This window comes from Astatotilapia calliptera, chromosome 20 (assembly GCF_900246225.1).
Source record: "Astatotilapia calliptera chromosome 20, fAstCal1.2, whole genome shotgun sequence".
Lineage (NCBI taxonomy): Eukaryota > Metazoa > Chordata > Actinopteri > Cichliformes > Cichlidae > Astatotilapia > Astatotilapia calliptera.
In genome coordinates, this window is record NC_039321.1 from 25452503 (window position 1) to 25471180 (window position 18678).

Consider the following 18678-nt stretch of genomic DNA (forward strand, 5'->3'; position numbering starts at 1 on the left):
TAGCGTTATCATCTCAGCCATCAAATGTTTGGTAGTGCTCTGTGTCACATGCACATTGCTTCTTGTTTGTCCTGTCTTGTTTGTTGGCTCTCAGACAATGACGCTGCCGACCCGCTGTGCTGTCAGGGGACTTCATATCCGTCTGAAGAGGAAATGAGACGGCCCGATGGCTGCTGATGGAGCTCTTATCAGAGCTGCTGGACACAATATTAGTGATGGGGGATTGGACAGGCAAGGAGCCGATGAATGCGCAAGTCACGTCTACAAATACAGAGTATTTTGATATATTAAGTGAAGATGGAAGTGGGGAAAGGGTTCAAAGCATTTTCAGAAGATGTGGTGAAGTCGAGGTGTTAGTGTATTCTTTATCTTGAAGACAGTGTGGGTAAAATCAGTTTAAAAAAAAAAAAATGTATATAATATTATACAATTAGTTTAGACTACAGAAAGCCGACTATTGCAAATGTTTTTGTTATAACATATGATCATCGTTTTACAGCTTCTAAAAACAAAAAAACTTTCATCTGCTTTTGGCATCAACATTAGGGCTGTGTAGCCAATACTAGATTTCACCAGCAGGTGGCGATAGAGGCCCATCAATAGAAAGATGATGGCGAATCACTGAAAGGAAACTGCCGAACTACGGTAATCACCCACGCAATAAAACAACAAAACATATTAAATTTAGAACGTCTGCCTTTGAAACTGTGCAAACCTTATTATTAATATTACTAATCTCTACGTTTCCGTTCACAAATTATTAAATTAGTCTAACAAATGCTAGTTTACCTGTGTTTTAGCAGAGTATTTTTCCTAAGACGAACATGCTGCAGATGAAGATGAGCCATGGGTGAGGGTTGCTCAAGGGCACAACTGAAGAGGGAATGATAGTGAAGCCTTTGATATCCTTTATCACTGTTAAAACATATCAGCGTCCCACTTTTAGGAATCTGATTTACTATAATTAAAGTATCTTTCTATTTTGAGGGTTTAGGGCAAGGATGTCAAACTCATTTTATATTTTGGTACAACCCATTTTGATCATAAGTGGGACAGACCAGTGAAACTCTCCTGGCTGTTAGCGTAAAGAAGCTTAACTACACATTTAATCCCAGAGACATTTTAATATAAGAACACGAAACTCAGTTTGAGCAGTACATCTCAGTTTGTCTGCATGTGAAATAACTGTTGCTCTGGACCTAAACTGCAAGAAATAAATGTTCTGTTAGCTTATTGCACAAACTGTCATAGAGTTATAAAACAGAACATTTGTAATAATTGACAGAATGACGTTTTTTAAACATGATTTTTGACAGTAAACCTACCGTAAAAACCAAACATTTCTATAGCATCTGGCGAAAAAAAACAGGCACTCTGTTATTTCATTGTATATCTATTACTTGTTTACTCTGACTTGTCACGGGGGAGCGCTTTATCAGTAGAAAAAGCCATAAAACTTATGAAACTATAAGCTTGTAAACATTTTTTATATTTTTGTTCTTTACATTTTCGAAAGCCGTGTAATGCATCAGATTGGAGTCTCTGACAGGCCCATTCTGGCCCCTGGGCGCTTTGATAGACACCCGCTTTAGGGGAACTAACAAACTGGGAGGTTATAGTTTTGTGAATCGGCTCTAGGGGGCACTGCGCCATCACCACGATGGAAAGAGAGAGCAAGAGGGCAAAAGAGAGAGGGAGAGGGGGAGTAGAAAGGGTAGAGAAAGCGCTGATGCGAAAGGCTGATAGATTCCATTTCTATTTTACCTTTAATCCAACTGTGAAATTCATAACTAAAAGGCAGATTTTGTTCTTCTTCTTCTCAGGTAGTTCTCTGAAAGGCCGTGTACTGCTGCATCAACTCTGAGTTTCATCATGGCACCTTTTAGCAAAAAAAAAACATGGCCAGGGGGCAGGAAAAAAATGTTGCTTGGTGTTTTATATTGATCTAGTCTGGATTTTATGGGGTGGGGAAGAAAAAATAGAAACAGCGAAAAGGTTAAAAGCACGTTAAATGAAGTTACACTATCAAGCCTTAACTTTTCACCTAATGAGCCATGTGACAGCAGCTACATCAACTCCTGCTACATCAAAGGTAATTCTCCTAATTAACCCCAGACACATGCAGGGGGAATGCAAAGTTGCGTTTACAGGTTGCTGTAGCGATCAGGCAGAGCTCATCAAAAACACTAATGAATCTGTTAAGACTTAATGACAGCCATGCAGTCAAAAACAAGCAGAGACGCACACCTTTTTTTGTTTTGTTTTTCACTTTAAACATTTTATTACAGACAAAAGAAAACAAAAAGAAGTAATTGTGACACAAAAAAGAAAAGAAAAAAGAATCTAATGCTGGTACATTAGCACCAACAGCAGTTTTTGAAAAAATATTATTCTAATAATCATGTAGTTTGATCATTAATAGTAATAATAATAATAATAATAATAATGATAATAATAATAATGCACCCTGATTAAAATAAGCCAAAATTTTACTTCATTTCATTTATAAATAGATGTGGAACCTGCAACCAAATTAAATAGAATGACCATATGATATTTAACAAAAACATAATGGGTTCTCTCATCACTGGCTTTAAAACTTTAAAAGAAGTATGTTTGGCAGGTTTATACACAAAATTAAAATATCTGTCCTGACGAGCAATCCTCTGAAACAAAATCCTGCTACAGTGAAAAAAAAGAAAATCTTAAAGAATTATTTTTCTTTACAGAAAAAAAAGATAAAGATGAGTTCAACACAATTCTAAAACACCTAATAAAACTAGTCAAAAACTTTAAAACCCACTGTTATGTTTTTTTTTCTTTTTTAACCTTTAGTAACATTTCACATTTAGCAACTTTTTTTTTGTTTTTTTGTTATTCACCTGTACAAGTGGTGCTGGGACTAAGGGGTGGCTGGGCGGGGTCACAGGTGTAGGGGAGGAGGGTGTGGTCTTTACTGACCTAGTAAGTAGGAGGAGCTAAAAGGAGAGGTTTCAATCTTTGACCTCTACAGTTCTGCAGCGTCCTGAGGCCATGTGAAGAGAGTGCGACACTCTCTGCCGGAGCTCTGCCAGCTGTGGAGGAAATTGAGCATTTTGCAGTCTTTGCATTTCCCTCTTTATTTTGGAGAGATTTGAGACTGGTGAACACAGTTTCAACACGAGTTTTAGTGTGTGTATTCCCTCACTGAATCCGCCTGCACAGAAAAAAAAACAATTGGAAAAAAAGAAAAAGGCAAGGGACTGCAGCTAAATACACACATAAGAGGAATCCATTTTGGTGATATTTACAATCACGCTGTGATAAATAAAGGAAAGGATGAAGTCCTCTACTGAGGGCAAGGATGATTTACAAATGCGTTTGTGACTATACCTTCATTTTAAATGTCGCTTTGCTTTCACTCACTTCGGGTGTTTCAGTCTGTCCCGAAGAACATCCACCCCGATGGGGTGACTATATTCTATTTTCCTGCGTTAGCTTTTCTACCCAAGACCCTACACTTGGAGTATGCTTTGAGCATTTTAACTCCCCAAAACAAGGGCAGTCCATGGCAAACAGCGTAATGGAGCAAAGAGGAGTGGAATCATCTTTTAAAAAAAAATCTAGACAAAATGAGAAGATGTTTTTTTTCTTTCTTTTTCTTTTCTTTTTTTTTTTTGGTCTTCATTTCCAGTATGTTGGCATGAGCTTAAAACTCACTGCCCCCTCAAAAAATGGAAAGTTCACTGATAAGGAAAAAAAAAAGCAAGCGAAGTGCCTCGGGCTTCTGGCCGATCTAAGTGCTTGGCAAATAGGTGAAGTTACTGTAGCAGTCTTTGGGATTTTTGAAATCCATCAGGAAAAAAAAAGAGAGAGAGAGAGAAAGAGAAAAAAAAATGGTGTAGAAGCAGATACATCGATGATGTTGTTGTTATGTTAGAAAGCTCCCTGGAGTCTGACATTTGGAGGTCTTTCAACTTCAAGTGAGGTAGAGAGGCTTGTCTCGAGCTCCCATGCCGCTGCTGCTGAGGAAAGAAAGAAAAACAGCGTTAATGTATGGCTGGATATACGTGTGAATACGGGGGTGTTATCCTATATTTCACTGGGAAAATGCTGAAGGATTGTTAAACATTTGTCACGGCGGGACTGGCATTAGAGAGCGGCTTCAGAACAAACATAAAAGCTGACGATGAAGCGCGCACATCAATAAGCGTGAAGCCAAAATTTGAAGATCACTTGTTACTTGAAATGTCAAACACAAAGTCTGTTCTCCAGTTATCTCTACTGACATACTGGAGACAACTTAGCTCCCTCCAAAACTACAAACTACAATGACTTGACACTGAGAGTAAAGGTTTAAGCAAACACCCAATATTACTTCAAAGACTGTCAAACATGATTTGACCTAGGCGTGATCCCGTTTGACATCCAGATGAATCAGCTCTAAATACAGGAGACGCCGACTTCCAGCTCAGCTGCCTCTCAAAGTAGCAACGCAGCGTTTCAGGTGTGAGACAAAACATTCTTCTCGTGCCTGCTCGGATATCTTGATTCAATAAGGCAACGTGTGCCGAGCGAAACACGGGGAAACTTAATTGGATGTCACACTTTTTTCCAAGCTTGGTAATAGCATTGTTCTACTGCTGCATTACTCATTTCAATTTCAAGGAGATGCTTTGCTTTAGCAGGGAAATTGCAGTTTATGATTAATACTGTCTGAGTCTCTGAGTGTGAAAGTGAAGTGGTTTAGAGTAACTCATTTGGAAAATGAGTAACTGTCAGACAGCTGCTTAGTATTCTCAACAATCAAATGTCTTGGATTGCACTCACAGAGGGACAGAGCTTTTTGTGTGTGTGTGTGTCTGACTCTGTAATTCCCGTAAGGAAAGAACTAATATACTAACAGCATAATATTGTAAGCGGTGCAAAGAGCTCACCTGCAATGGTTGGGTCCGCAGTCCCTGTTGCAGTACTCGCTATCCCAGTCGGGGTTCTGGCCGTGCACTGGATTGGGGGCCCCGGGAGACTGTGAGCCCCCAACACTGTTCTGGTAATCAGCTTGAATATGGGAGAAACCCTGCAGATAGCAGGAGAGGCGAGATGAGCACAGGATGTTACACGACTTCAGCTTTATGATGGCCAGCCATCAGAGTTTGCTGAGCCATGATACTGTATAAGGCTAAATGTTGCCACTGGTCTATATGAGTTGTTACGCATTCACATTTGGCCCCATTGCATTGACGAAATCACCCTTCTTAGTTTGGCAAGACACCCTGCTGCTGGAATGGAAACATTATGGACTCAGAGGGAAAAGAGAAAACAGTTTGATTGAGACTAAATGGGTCTTTTATGCGTTAAAAGAGGAATTGAGAACTCTTTATTAGAGAGCGAGGCTTTACTGGAAGTTTTTCCTCTTTAGAAAACAGCAGTAACCGATGAATAACTGTTGTTGATTTTATATTAAATCACAACGGGAGAAGCATTAGATGCTGAATATCTATGGAAGCTAATTAGGAAGTAAATAAAGGTGATGATATTTGTATGTGAAGTGATTCTAGAGGAAACACAAATCCCTTTGGGGTTATATAAGGAATGGGCATCTGGTGGAAAATATCTGCCAAATGAAACATGCAGAGCTACTCGAGTGGCGACCCAACAATCGAGAAGCTGAAAGTAGCTCATGATGTCTGCTAGCATGTGTGTTGTTGATCATCTGTAGAAGAAGCATGCATAGTGAATTTTAATAACAGCTAGACCAACCTGTTGGCTGAGAGGAGGGGAATGCAGAGGTGCCTGGAGCCCCATTTGGTGCGAGATGATTGGTTGCGACTGCTGCATTCGGATTGGCTGGTTGAGCAGGGAGCTCTGATGCAGGGAGAGCTGAGCGTGCGGATGCAGAGGTGGGCTGATTTGGAAGGGTGCTGGGGGAGAGGCACTCATGCTGGGTGGGAGCATCTGGGACTGGCCGAGGGTCTGCGCCAGTGTGTGGCGGGGTGGCCCGCCGTAGCTCTGGAGGTCTGACAGGGGAAAGGAGCCCGGCGGGCCCAGGTACGGTGAGGAGGGCTGAGGGGGCACGCTGTACAGAGGCTGCTTGGGGGGCATCATGTGGGAGGACTGGCTGGTCTGCTGGGCACTTTTTGGTTCAGGGTCATTGTATGTCTGTGGATGAAAATACATCATATTAAGACAAGAAAGGCCCCATTAAGGACACTGCACTCATCAGCCAATATTCATCTGATAATAACACGTCTCCCTCATTCCTTTTAAAGAGAAACTTTTTTTCCCCGTCATGCTCTGTATTGTTGAATAGGTTTTATTTTTTTTAAACTGCACGCATTGTTATGCTACAGGAAAGTGCCAGCAAGCAAACCAGGTCGTATCTGTTTCCTATCACAGCCACAGGGATATCCTGCTATTTTCCATCATACATTTTTGTTGGACTTACAGAGAATTATTTTTTAAAGCAATAGTTTGAGATCTTTGCTTCTTTGCTTTCTTTCTAAAATTTCGATGAGAAAAATCAACAGATCCATGCAGCTGTTTCCCCTGATCTAGTATTTATGCAAAGCTGAGCTAGCTTTCTTATTAAGCATGTAGGTATGTAATAAAGGCTTTTTCATCTAATTAGAACCTAAACAGGCTATCTCCTAAAGCGTTACATTTACTGCTGAATTATTTGTGGAAAGCTTGCACCCTTGCACAAATTACTTTCTTTATTGACTGAGGATTTGTTTACTAAATCTCTACGAGGCTCCAGGCTGTGCGTAAAATATAATCTATATCAATATTCATAATGCGCAAAATATGAGAATAAACCCCTGTTGGATTTTTCTTTTAAGCATGCGACAGTTGTCACCTCTACACCCATGTAGAGGAGCTGACAGATGGGCAAAGATTGTACAGATTAAAAACAAAAAAAATCGTAAACTTCACCAAAAAACCCCTCTGAATTTGACCTTTCCCAGGCTGGACAGTACCACACTGAGCAGGAGCAACACCCGTAAAACACCCCACCTCTATCTTCACCCCACCCTCTCCAGGCTCCTGTGATGAGCTGTCAGATTGCTCATCTCCAGCCATCAGTGTTGATTAGAAGGTAATGGAGCCCATTTGTATGAATAGAGCAAGGGGCCGAGGTAATGATCAATACACACCTTGACAGATAGATGGGAAAAGGAGTGGGACACACACACCCACACACACACGTGCACACACACACATACATATATGCAGGACCCCAGGCAGAGAAATGAGACTGTTTGCCTGCAGAACAAATGGAATGACAAAAGGAATCTTCACCACACTACATTGTGTGTTGTTAATACAAGACGGCACTAAACAATGCAATTCGCAGCCCTCCTCCTTGCCTTTCGTTATTCCCTGTGCTGCGTTGCTGGTTTATACAAACCGGCATCATTCATGGGGCAAAAAGGATGTCATAGATCTGAATTAGCGGGAAAGTGTCAGAGGTGGGAATAGCAGCAAAGCCCACAAATGCCTCTGCTGATTTGGATGTGCTTCCAGCTCTAGATGACGAGAGGAGGAACTAATGCAGGACACAGGTAAATTAATGATTGCTTATTTCCAAAGATACATACAGTACAGAGTATCTGATAGCCCACATAGCGCATAAGAGAGTTATTATATTGTCTTCTCTAAGCCGCATACACATTATGGCCATTATGGATGTGTGCTTTGACTGGCCGACCCCTCCCCCAACCCTTCACCCTATATCACCATACCAACTACAAACCCCTACCCCCACTGTGCACCCTATGGAAATCAAGTATTGTTCCAAATAGGGCCTGTACTTTGAGCATCACATGCCCCCCCCCCCCCAAACCACACTCTTTTTCACCACCACCAGCTCATGCGAAAGAAGGTCCTCCCAGCCCATTAGCAAGTATTTTACATCCAATCCATCATCAGTCTTAGCCAGGGCCTGTGTGTCATAAGCGTTACCTTGGAAACCAGACTGGCTCGGTACGCGGCCAAGGCTTTCAGGTACTCTTTCTTAGCCGCCTCGGTTTTCCTCTTGTACCCCTGTGAAGAAATAAAATCAAAACAAGAGGCTTCAGGTGAGAGCAGAGTTTGACTCGCTCATAAACGTGCAGACACACACAGACACACACATCTGTCAATAAACACACACACACGACTTTTTTTTTAAAGGCAAACTCTAACACTCTCTTAAACACATCCTGCGCACATGAACATGCACGCACACACAAACATACACACACATACACATAAAAAGATGCTTAATGTTTCCCTTTCCATCAGAGCCAATGGTACAGAACACCTCTATTTCCTCATCACAGCACTAATACTCCCTCATCTCAATGTGTCTCTCTCTATTGTAGCGACACATCATTTCCATTCCAATCCACCTAGAGAAATGAACTGGAACTTCTCTCTCTCTGTCCCTTTAGCTCCACAATAACACTATCAGTACATTAGTGATAAACCAGAATGGTTGTTGTCATTTGGCACATTACGATGTGAGTTTTGTTTGAAACTGCCTTTCATATTGTCAGAGGGATGTACAAGCCTCTGATGTCATGTGTTTTCCAACAGACTGAAGTGTGTTTGCATGAAGAATGTGAGTTTGTGAGCGCACATGGACCTCTGCGTGTGTGCTGTTATACAGGTATTTTCTGCCAGCATATATAGGTGTGTGTGTATATATATATATATATATATATATATATATATATATATGTAATGATGAGTGTCTGTGTAGGATGCAACACCATGATGGAAAATGGTGCTATTAACTATAAGGGCTATGAGGCAAAATGAGGCAAAATGATGTCTATTATGCAAAACAAAAAGAAAAGATAGAGAAAAATCCTTCTTAGTAGGAAAAAAATGTGTTTATATACTGTACTGTTGTTGCAGTACTGGAGCCGGTATGAACACATTTACTGATATCAAAATGATACTTTTCTAAATGTTTTGCACAAACACGTCTATTCATTCAGCAAAGGACCTGAAACTTTAATAATCTTAAAAGTTTTCTGAGAACAAGCCACAATGCAGGAACTTGAAATCTTTTTATGTGATTGATGTACACTGGTAAAGCACTAAGCTAGTCTAGAAGCTACACAGGAGCTTTGCAGAGCCCTGTCTGAACTCTTTTACATCCTTTCCTAAAATTACACTTTGTTCATCCCATGAAACAGACGATTTAATTAACAGCTAACAACTGCGATTTCTCTTGCAGGTGAAAACCCACGAAAAATAAAGTGATGGCCGTCTATATCTGTCATCAGTATTACTTCCCACCTATTACTGCTGAACTGAAACTAGAGATCATGTCGAATAGAGAAAAAAAAACAATAGATTGCTCCTCCTGGATAGCCAAGATGCCCTTCAGCTCAATCCAAGGATGAGTCGATAGTGGAGGGAGCTCACTAATTCTGTATTCTAGGCAGGATCAAAATAGAAGGCGAGAGATATAAATAAAGAGAGTGGAAATGAGAACTTCACACATTCCAGCTTGTCAGAGGGCCAATGAAGATACATATTGTGGAGGCTGGTGGGACAGAGGAAATGGGACACTACCTTGGCCTAGCGCTTTGTGGGAGGTTTTTTTTTGGCAAAGATGAGTTTCAATTTTTCTGTTTTATTTCTGGAAAAGCCGTTTTCACTTTCTATGGACACTACACTGCTAAGATAGATGGCTTTGATAGTAATCACATTCACATGTGATTGCTTGCTTTTGCAGAGGTGCGCGAGCGCGTGAGTATGTGTGTATTTACCTCCTGCATAACATTATCAGTCCTAGACTCTTTAAATCTCCCCAAGCATGTTTATATTTTTCCCATACTGACCATTTCCTGCCTATAAAATGTCCTACTTTGTTAGTCTCAGACTGTTTTATGGCTGTTGTTGCAGAGAACACTCCCCCTCCCTCCGCTTCCTTCCCTTTGGTAGAATTAAATTTAGAAAGAAAATCATTTTAATGAGAGTCAGGGGAGTGGGGATAAACGGATGGATTATCTTTGGAAAGAGAAGAACTAGCTCATTAAGGTGAGCTGTATCTCACAGCAATGTTCTGGTAATTACACGGCAGATAATGCCAACGAAAGGCTGCCTGCCTCTGCTGCAGCACATGCGCCATCTACTGGAGCGACCGCAATCAAAATGTGTACGCGTGTTTGCGTCATTGCACACTGTGCGTGCTCCCATCTGGAAAGCTCATTTTGGTGCCTAGACTTTTGCACAGCATGTTGTTTTAAACCTTCTGCACCTACACGAAATAGTTTTTACCTGCTTCTGTTCTTCGCCTAGGCTGTCCCACATGGAGGCCACGATCTTGGACACGTCCCCGAAGGTAGCATTTGGGTTTTGGCCCTTGATGGCTGCTTGGGTGTCTCTGAAGAAGAGCGCATATGCAGACACGGGTTTCTGTGGCTCGTTGGGGTCCTTCTTCTTCTTCTTCTTTTGAGGTTTGGGTTTGGGCTTCATCATTTCTGCTGAGGGTCGCTTCTCACTGCTTATCTGAAGACAGAAGAAATGGATGGGGAGAAAGAGAGACAAGGAAACCGTCATAAATCACTTCATAATATCAGCTACCGCAGAAAGAAGTTTTATGTGCCCGATGCATTGGTTGGACAAGATACTCTAGTTTTTCCAGGGCATCATGTACAGTATATGTAGGTTATGCACAAACATACAATTTTGCACAATTTTAGAGAAAGTTGGACTAAATTTCAGTAGCAACCAAAACGTGCCAAAAACGGCGGTACTTTTAGTGTCCAAACTGATCTACACAGATTCTTGTGGGAAGCACAGTCAGGTGCTTAGCAGCACTGTTGCCTCACAGCATGGTCCTGGATTTGGATCCACCGACCAGCTGGGGCCTTTCTGTGTGGGCGTTGCATGTCTTCTCTCCAGGTAGGCATGGGTTAGGCTAATGAACAATTCTAGATTGGCCATAGCTGTGAATATGAGCATCTCTTTGTGTTAACCCTGCAACAGACTGGTGACTTGCTCAGGGTGTACCCTGCTTTTCACCCTATGACAGCTGAAGTGACCCCAAATTGGATATGTGAAAAAAAATAGCTGTTACATTCCTGTGTTACTTACTTTTTAGCTTAAATAAAATACTGCCAGTGATACCTACTGATATAAATGTGAAAATCCCACATGACTTCCTTCTTGAACTATTAAGTCGAACCTTTTGCCTGTCTGGCAACCCGGATGCCAGCCTACCTAATAGTGTGACGACAACACCACATCAGCTTTTTACCTCTAAGGGGTAAACAGCTGTAAAAAGATGGTTTTGGTCTCTATAGCTAATTAGCCACTTAGCTGAGTGGGAGGATTTACAGTTCCACTCAACCTTGTGAACGTTAAGGTGTAAAGTTCAGGGTGTGTTCACTTTGACTGACAGGTGGAGGAAGGCAGACATCTACACCTCCACTAAACTCACTGAACTTGACCTCTTGCCTTGTTTGTGGTGCCTTCAGGATTTTAGATTTAAATGCAGCTATGTGATAAATACAGTAATCTCAGTTCCAGTTTAATTTAAGCAGGTTTGGGTTATAGGGACATTTCCCAGTAAGTTTGCAAAATGTCACTAGTTGCTTAAATTAATGGCTGCAGAATTAATAGATATTTTATATTTTCCTTTTTTCCTCCTTTTTTAAAAAAATGCTTCTTTCAAGTGTACCAGAAATAATGGCATGTTTTCAGGAAACCAGCAGAGAGGGAATTTTCCACACACCCAGTTTGTCAACAATAATACACTGCAATCTCACGACATTTTCAGGAGGCAAAACTGTTCACATCTGTGTGATGTACTTGATCCAATACACATGAATACATTCTCATTTTCCATGCAGGGCTTTGACTGGGAGTCAAATCCAGGTCACCTGATGCTGGATGTGATTCTATATGGAAATTGCCTTCTTTACGGAGATGAACGGAGACGGGAGAGGGAGCCAGGAGAGAGAGGGAGAGAGAGACGGTGAAGAAAAAGTGATGGCTTGATGTTGCCATTAGTAGCAGTGAAACATCAGTTAACCTGATTTCCTGGTTGCTATAAAGGCAGAAAAAAAACAATCTAATTTCCATCCATATCATAGAAATAATGACATGCGGAATATATGATGATATACATTGGTATTAAGTCAAATGAAAGATGCTGATGTGCACTCGTTGCGGTTGTCGGGTTACGCCGAGTTACTCAAACGTTGTTAAGAGCTCTGAGGGAAGTGACAGCGAATTCTTCTCTATTTTGGCAAACGCGCATCATCTCCAAGGCCAAGTTCCTGTTTAATCATGTTGCATTTTAAAAAAAAACTTCTAACCATCTTTGAATGTTTGCTTTCATAATCCACTCATCCAGGGGGTTCAGTGGTAAAGCTCAGTGTGGGTGCAAACCGTGAAAAAAGATTTGTCCCCGCGTGAGTATCGAACAGCAACTTTAGGACATTTAAAGACGTTCATTTCCATTCAGTGCATACTTATCACTAGATTAAGCAAAGGCCGTGTTTTCCCCTTTCACCGTCGATTGGAAAACAAGAAACGACTGCCTTTGAAAACTGCATTGTTTTTAGCGAGGCATTTGCCAAACAACATACTGTATTCCACACAGCATGAAATTAACTAATCAAAATTCAAGGTCCAGAAGCACATTTGGCAGCTAAGGAAAACTTCAAAATGGCCTTTGTGGTGTGAAATGAATGAATGTTCCCCATTCAGGATGATGTGAAAGTATTGCTTGTCTATTTCACAGCTTACAGGTAATATTCTTTTTTTCCCCCCGTGCGAGTGTGTGCGGTTTCATTAAAAAATAATCATCCCTCACTTTTAGGCAATGAGGCAGAAGACAGGCATTTGAAACGACATCTGTTCCACCCAAGCCTTTGAAGTGAAAATAGAATAAACTGAAGGTAGAGCTAATGGAATGACAAAACATAAAAAAGAAGAAGAAGAAGGCTAAATAATCGCCAGGAAAATTCACATGTATTCATACAGAGGAAAGAATGATGACACACAACAGCCCACAGCAGAATGCAATCAACCAGGAGAATAAAGGGCGTATTCTTTCATTTCTTTCTTTATTTCCACGTCTTATAATCAGAGATTCATGTTCTCAGCTCAAGTATATACAGTAAAAAGCTGACAGTGACTCTGAAAGATTAATAAAGATGGCTCACATACTTCTAAAGAGACAACAGTAAGTGAAAACTGCGCACTCTGCACAGTATTAATAATTTTCTCCCAGAAAAATAAGCAGGAAAAAAAAAAAATCACCCCCTCAGATGATTAATTTGTTCTCATCTTTCTTCAGCATGTTTCATCTAAATCTAATTGTGAAAGTGGTTTCCTTCATTTATGAGATTACCTTTATATATAAATATATATGTATTAAAAAAAACAACTTAATGTAAACTTCTCTGCAAAAAAGGCAATTTAACATCGGATCTTTTTTCTTCCTTAACAAAGTACCACAGAGAAACACTTTGTATTAGAATATTAAACTAGGCCCACTGGCCTGTCATTTTGCCTGCTAAATAATCTTTTTGTTTTAATGTGCTCTGCCTGGTTTCCTCACACTCGAGCCCTGAACACCTATTAAGAGAAAACTCCACAGCTTTGACTTTATATTTAAGAAGACCAGTCTCATTAACCGACACAGTCTTCTGTAAAACGAAATATCTTTCAAATGAGAAAGTGAAAAAGTGATCGCAGCCATATTCATCACTATAGTTTTTTCTTTCTGGCCCTACAAACTCGACGCTGGATAAACACTTACCCACCACACAGCCAACTACACAATATCAAGCTTATTTTGCCGGGTTCTCTCGTGCAGGTGCAGTGAACAGTAATGATTATGACAGCTGTTGTTGTCAGTTGAGAAAAAGAGACAGTCACATCCCTTATTCATAATGCAACATCTCGTGGCTCCAGTGCATTCTGGTCTATTTTCTGATACTGCTACTGAGAAGACTGGTATCTTGTGCTCTTGCGAGATGGACTCTCTATGCAAAATGTCAAAACTTGAAACTCTTTTTATTATATGCTTTCAACAGACAGATTTTAACGTGACTGATATTTATTTCTTGTCTTGCATCACTGTTATTGTGCTAAAGCTAGCTTAACATATGATGCCATGTTATTTGCCAATTTATTTAGCCATCATTTTTATCTTTTATCATTTTGAAACACAAAGGGAAATGAGAGGGAAAACTCAGCCCCTCATAATCTGAAGCTGTAACTTTAGTTTAAACACAGGCCTTCTTGTTTAATAAGTATTCACATTTACAGTGCTGGATGGATTCAGTGCAGCCACAACAGTTAAATTCACTGCAGCAGTGCAGAGGTCTCCTTTGGCTTATCTTCTAATTGTACATAAAAATGTAAAACGTGTAAATAACAAACTGTGGAAAAAAGTACCAAAGCAAATCCACCTGTAACAATTTACCATGATGTCTTTGGCATTTACATATAAGATCCGGCATTCACATTACAGACAGGCCAGACCAGACAGGTTTATTTAAGTATTTCAGAAACTGTTGATCTACTGGGATTTTCCCACACAACCATCTCTAACGTTTACGGTAAATAGTCCAAAAAAATATCCGGTGGGCGAAAATGCCTCGTTGATGTCAGAGGTCGGAGGAGAACGGCCAGACTGCTTCAAGCTGATAATTCAAAACAAGCACTCTTCGCAACCAAGGCATGCAGAATCTCTGAAAGCACAACGCATGGAATCTTGAAGCAGACGAGACCAAACCTGGACAGCAGAAGACTGGAAGACACTGACGAGTCTTAATTTCTGTCTTGTATCAACAGTTCAGTATGGTGGTGGTGGTGGTGTTAGGGTTGTCTCAGCATGCTCTGGGCCTCTTAATATCAGCTGAGCATCACCTAAATGTCACTGTCAAGTATTGTTGCTGACTATGTCCTTCCCTTTACGACCACAGTGTACCCATCTTCTCATGGCTGCTTCCAGCAGGATAATGGACAATGTCACAAAACTGGTTTGTTGATCATGACAGTGAATTCACTGCACTCAAGAGGCCATCGCAGTCACCAGATTTCAATCCAACAGAGCACCCTTGGGATAAAGAATAAAAGTAGCTCTGAAGGCAAAGGGAAGTTCAACCTGCAGGGTGTACCTAACAGATTGGCTGATGAGTGCGTTTAATAACATTTTTTTAAAGTTAAGTAATTGCCTGCCAATTTTCTCCATGCAAGAGGACACAATGCACATTCACAGAGCAGACATACACTGATGGTAAAAAAGCTTTTAAAGACTGCAATTAGGGGGTCGACCAGAAACAGCACGCGGATGTCTTAGGTAAAAAACATCGTGTCCTGTACACAGCAACAGAGACTAAATTTATTTCCAACACAGCTTTCTAGTTTACCAGGAAAAGATTGAACTATAGAGTCAGCCTTAGCTTGCTCATCCCATCAGCATTTCTGTTGTCTGAGAGCGAGAGAGATAGTGATGGAGAGAGAGAGCGAGAGAGATAGTGATGGAAAGAGAGAGAGAGAGAGAGAGAGATGGAAGGGGTGGTAGGTGAAGAGAGAGAGATAAGGAAAAGGAGGGTAGCTGTGATTCTGAATGGACAGCACTGCACTGGCAAGACAAGATTAGAATTGACAGCCTGGTAACTGCGTCACTATCAAAACAGCAAAGAGAGAGAGAGAGGGGTGGAGGTGGATTTGGGGAATAGTGAAGAAAGTGAGATGCAAAAGAAAAGAAGAGTCGATCTAAAGAAAACAGGAGTGGAAAGATATAGAAAGAAGAGGACTCGCAACGAGGACTGTGTGCACGCGCGGTGACTGACAAAGCTTAAGACAGATGAAAATTAGACAATAAAATCCGATAATAGCATGAGAGTGTATAAAAGTCTTTCTCCAATCATAGTCTTCTTATCATAGTCATTATCATATACAGTGAACAGCAAAGTGGAGAGTGCTGCATAATGTATCAGCTTTGAAAGACCATAAAAACAAACAGGAACTACTCTAAGGTGATACAATGATGACTGTTACACAAAAGCAAATACTGGGCACAGCGCTAAATCAAAATGAATGCCATGCACTTGCAAAATCTACACACCTTGTTTCATAGATGCACACACACACACACAAACGCTATTGGTTTTGAGTGTGTTACACAGTTTGATCTACACAGTAGCTCAAAGAAGAAGAAGAAGATAAAAACCTATTTTTACATGCTTTTTTTTGCAGTGAGTGTGCAGTGGCCCGGAGAATGAGCAACAGACTATGAGAGGGTTTTTAAATCTGCAGTTTAAGAACATCAATCGAAAGCCGGTAGTGAAATAAGCTTTGGCCGAGGACTGTAAAAGCAGATTTAACAAGCCGACGTCTCAATAACAAATCATCTAACATTGTTTTCCCGATACAGATTAGCACCTTAATGTTATCTCCAGAATAAAGTACACTTTGAAAGAGGCAAGAAGTGCCGGATGAAGAAAAACTGAGGATGTGGCTATTTACTGGAAATCTGAACGTAAACTGTTTCTTCACCTATCTGCATCACAAATTCCCACAATGGAAAGAAATGCGACATCCCTGATGCGCGCACTACTTTCTGTCGTATTTTAAAGGTTCTCCAACACTTACGCTCTACACTTCTCAGTGATGATGCAGAACGATGACATATAAATGGCTGCAATCCCCAATTCACTTTTCATTGTACAATCAACTGCTGCGTTTTTGATACACAGGGAAGTAGCAAATGATGAAGCGATTGCAGATGCAATTTGCGTAAACTGTCTGTGACTGTTGTTCAAAGTGGTGATTGCAGAGTAATAGCAGATTAAACCCAACGGTTCGTTCTTCAACCTGCACTAACTATTTTTTTTCTTTTTTTTGATCACATGGGGGCAGCGGACACAAGCTGTAAACACAGCAAGTCTGAAGCAAACCGCTTTCCTCTTTCACACTTACAGGAAATGTGGCACAGCAACATTTTTCATTACTGGTGTTGCTCTAATGTCCATCTGATGAATTTCAATCCAACATTTCCTTGTTTTCCTCTCAGTTTGGCTCCTCACCAACTGCTAACTGGCTCTTTATTGGCTAACCTTGAATGTCTGGCTTTTGGTTTTGTGTAGGAAATGTGTGTTTATTGTTTTTTTTGATTGTTTGTTTTGGAAAACACCTGAAATATGATTCACAGACCTGATGGGAGTAGAATGTGTAGATAATTCTCATTGAGTTCATTACCATGACCGACCACTATTACACACAAGTGCTTGTAGGATCCACTGTTAATAACCACAGCCTTAAATTTAATAAACAATGAAGGAAATTCAATAATATATTTAGATTGCACTACAGTGGAATACATCTTTCAGCAAAACAAACGCGGACCTCTTCACAGTAGCTCAGTGAAGAGCTGCACAGCTTAGTGTGGCGGTTGCAGACACTTAAGCCTTTCTGGGTTAATAAATAGATAAATAGTCACAGTTAAAGCACCAGCAGTGAGAATAATGCGATTTCAAGATGCTATATATAATTTCTTTTCCTGTAATTTTCACCACAAGCTGGAACTCAGGGCAATAAGACAAAAATGAGCTCTTATAGGTGCTGTAGAAGTACAAAAATCTATTGTGCCAAACATCTGTAACAGCAATTGTGTAAAATGTACGTAAAACATAAGCAAGTCTTTGTTAAGTTTCTGTAATTTTGCTGTTTTTTTGTTTTTTTTTATTTTATAACATGCTCTTAGTCATTATTTAGATATCATTTTCAGCTATCATTTGAAAGTGCACCTGCACATGATGCAGTCAGGCCCGTTGTCTCAGAAAATGCTGGCAGGCTACATGAGAATGTAAACACATCTGAACGCGTCAGTCCTCTTTAAATTAAAAGTGACTGTAAATACCAGGACTGGCATCCAAAATTCCAGATGATCGTTAAACTTTTTTTTCCCCACACAGGTTGAATGATACACAACATGTCATAGTCAACTTTGGATACAGGTTAACACAAATTCCTCTTATCTTACGCTACCAAACGCCATGTTAGCTTGGTTTCTCTGTATTCCCCACATCCAGCTCAGGATGAAGACTTGATAGGTTAAAATATGTCTTAAAATATATGCAGTGCCCTCCTCATCTGGAAGCAATTACAGCTCTATGTCAGACTGCCCATCTGTAAGCAATAAGCAGGACTGCATGTCAAAGCCGCTGCAAAGATCTCTGAGTGGAACCAGGCACTCGTCCAGAGAGCAGCACTCATCAAATAAAAAATACAGCCTGGCCTAAACAATAATGAACCGGAAGTGCACATTCGTGATCTTGATCTAGGAGACATGAAAGGATGTTAGCAGAATCGTATAGACCTGATATATAGATATATACATATATCTATATATACATAAAGAAGCCATTATGGAATTTGTATCCAGTTTTGGTACCATGCCATTACAAATACACAGGGTCATTATGATGGAGTATTTCTACAGTTTTGGGCTGCAATGTGGATTTGATTTCAACTAACATTCCTATTGCTGATACTTTAAATCCAAAGCCATTGCTGAACTAAGCTGCATGATTTATCTGACTCGGGAGAATGACTGACAGCTCTGAGAAGCTCCTCCCTACAAGCTCTGCCTAACAGCACTGGACCTACTTAATCAGCCTAAATTGCAAAGTCGAGGCCCTTGTATTTGGTAATGTGGTGAAAACAGTGGCAAGT

At 40.5% G+C, this 18678-nt stretch overlaps 1 protein-coding gene across 5 annotated transcripts in view; it reads right to left on the reverse strand.

Moving 5' to 3' along the window:
• Positions 1-2320: 2320 nt before the first annotated feature.
• Positions 2321-18678, reverse strand: part of LOC113012854 (TOX high mobility group box family member 2-like) — an 83196-nt gene continuing 66838 nt past the window's right edge. For 4 of the 5 annotated variants that reach the window (XM_026153244.1, XM_026153246.1, XM_026153248.1 and 1 more), the window contains 5 exons: positions 10255-10485; positions 7942-8022; positions 5740-6138; positions 4917-5056; positions 2321-4004 (listed from right to left, as the gene is read on the reverse strand). In XM_026153244.1, the coding sequence (XP_026009029.1) occupies positions 3959-4004; positions 4917-5056; positions 5740-6138; positions 7942-8022; positions 10255-10485 (897 nt within the window). In that variant the 3' untranslated portion in view covers positions 2321-3958. The remainder of the gene's footprint in view (positions 4005-4916; positions 5057-5739; positions 6139-7941; positions 8023-10254; positions 10486-18678) is intronic. The other variant, XM_026153245.1, reaches the window with a different exon arrangement.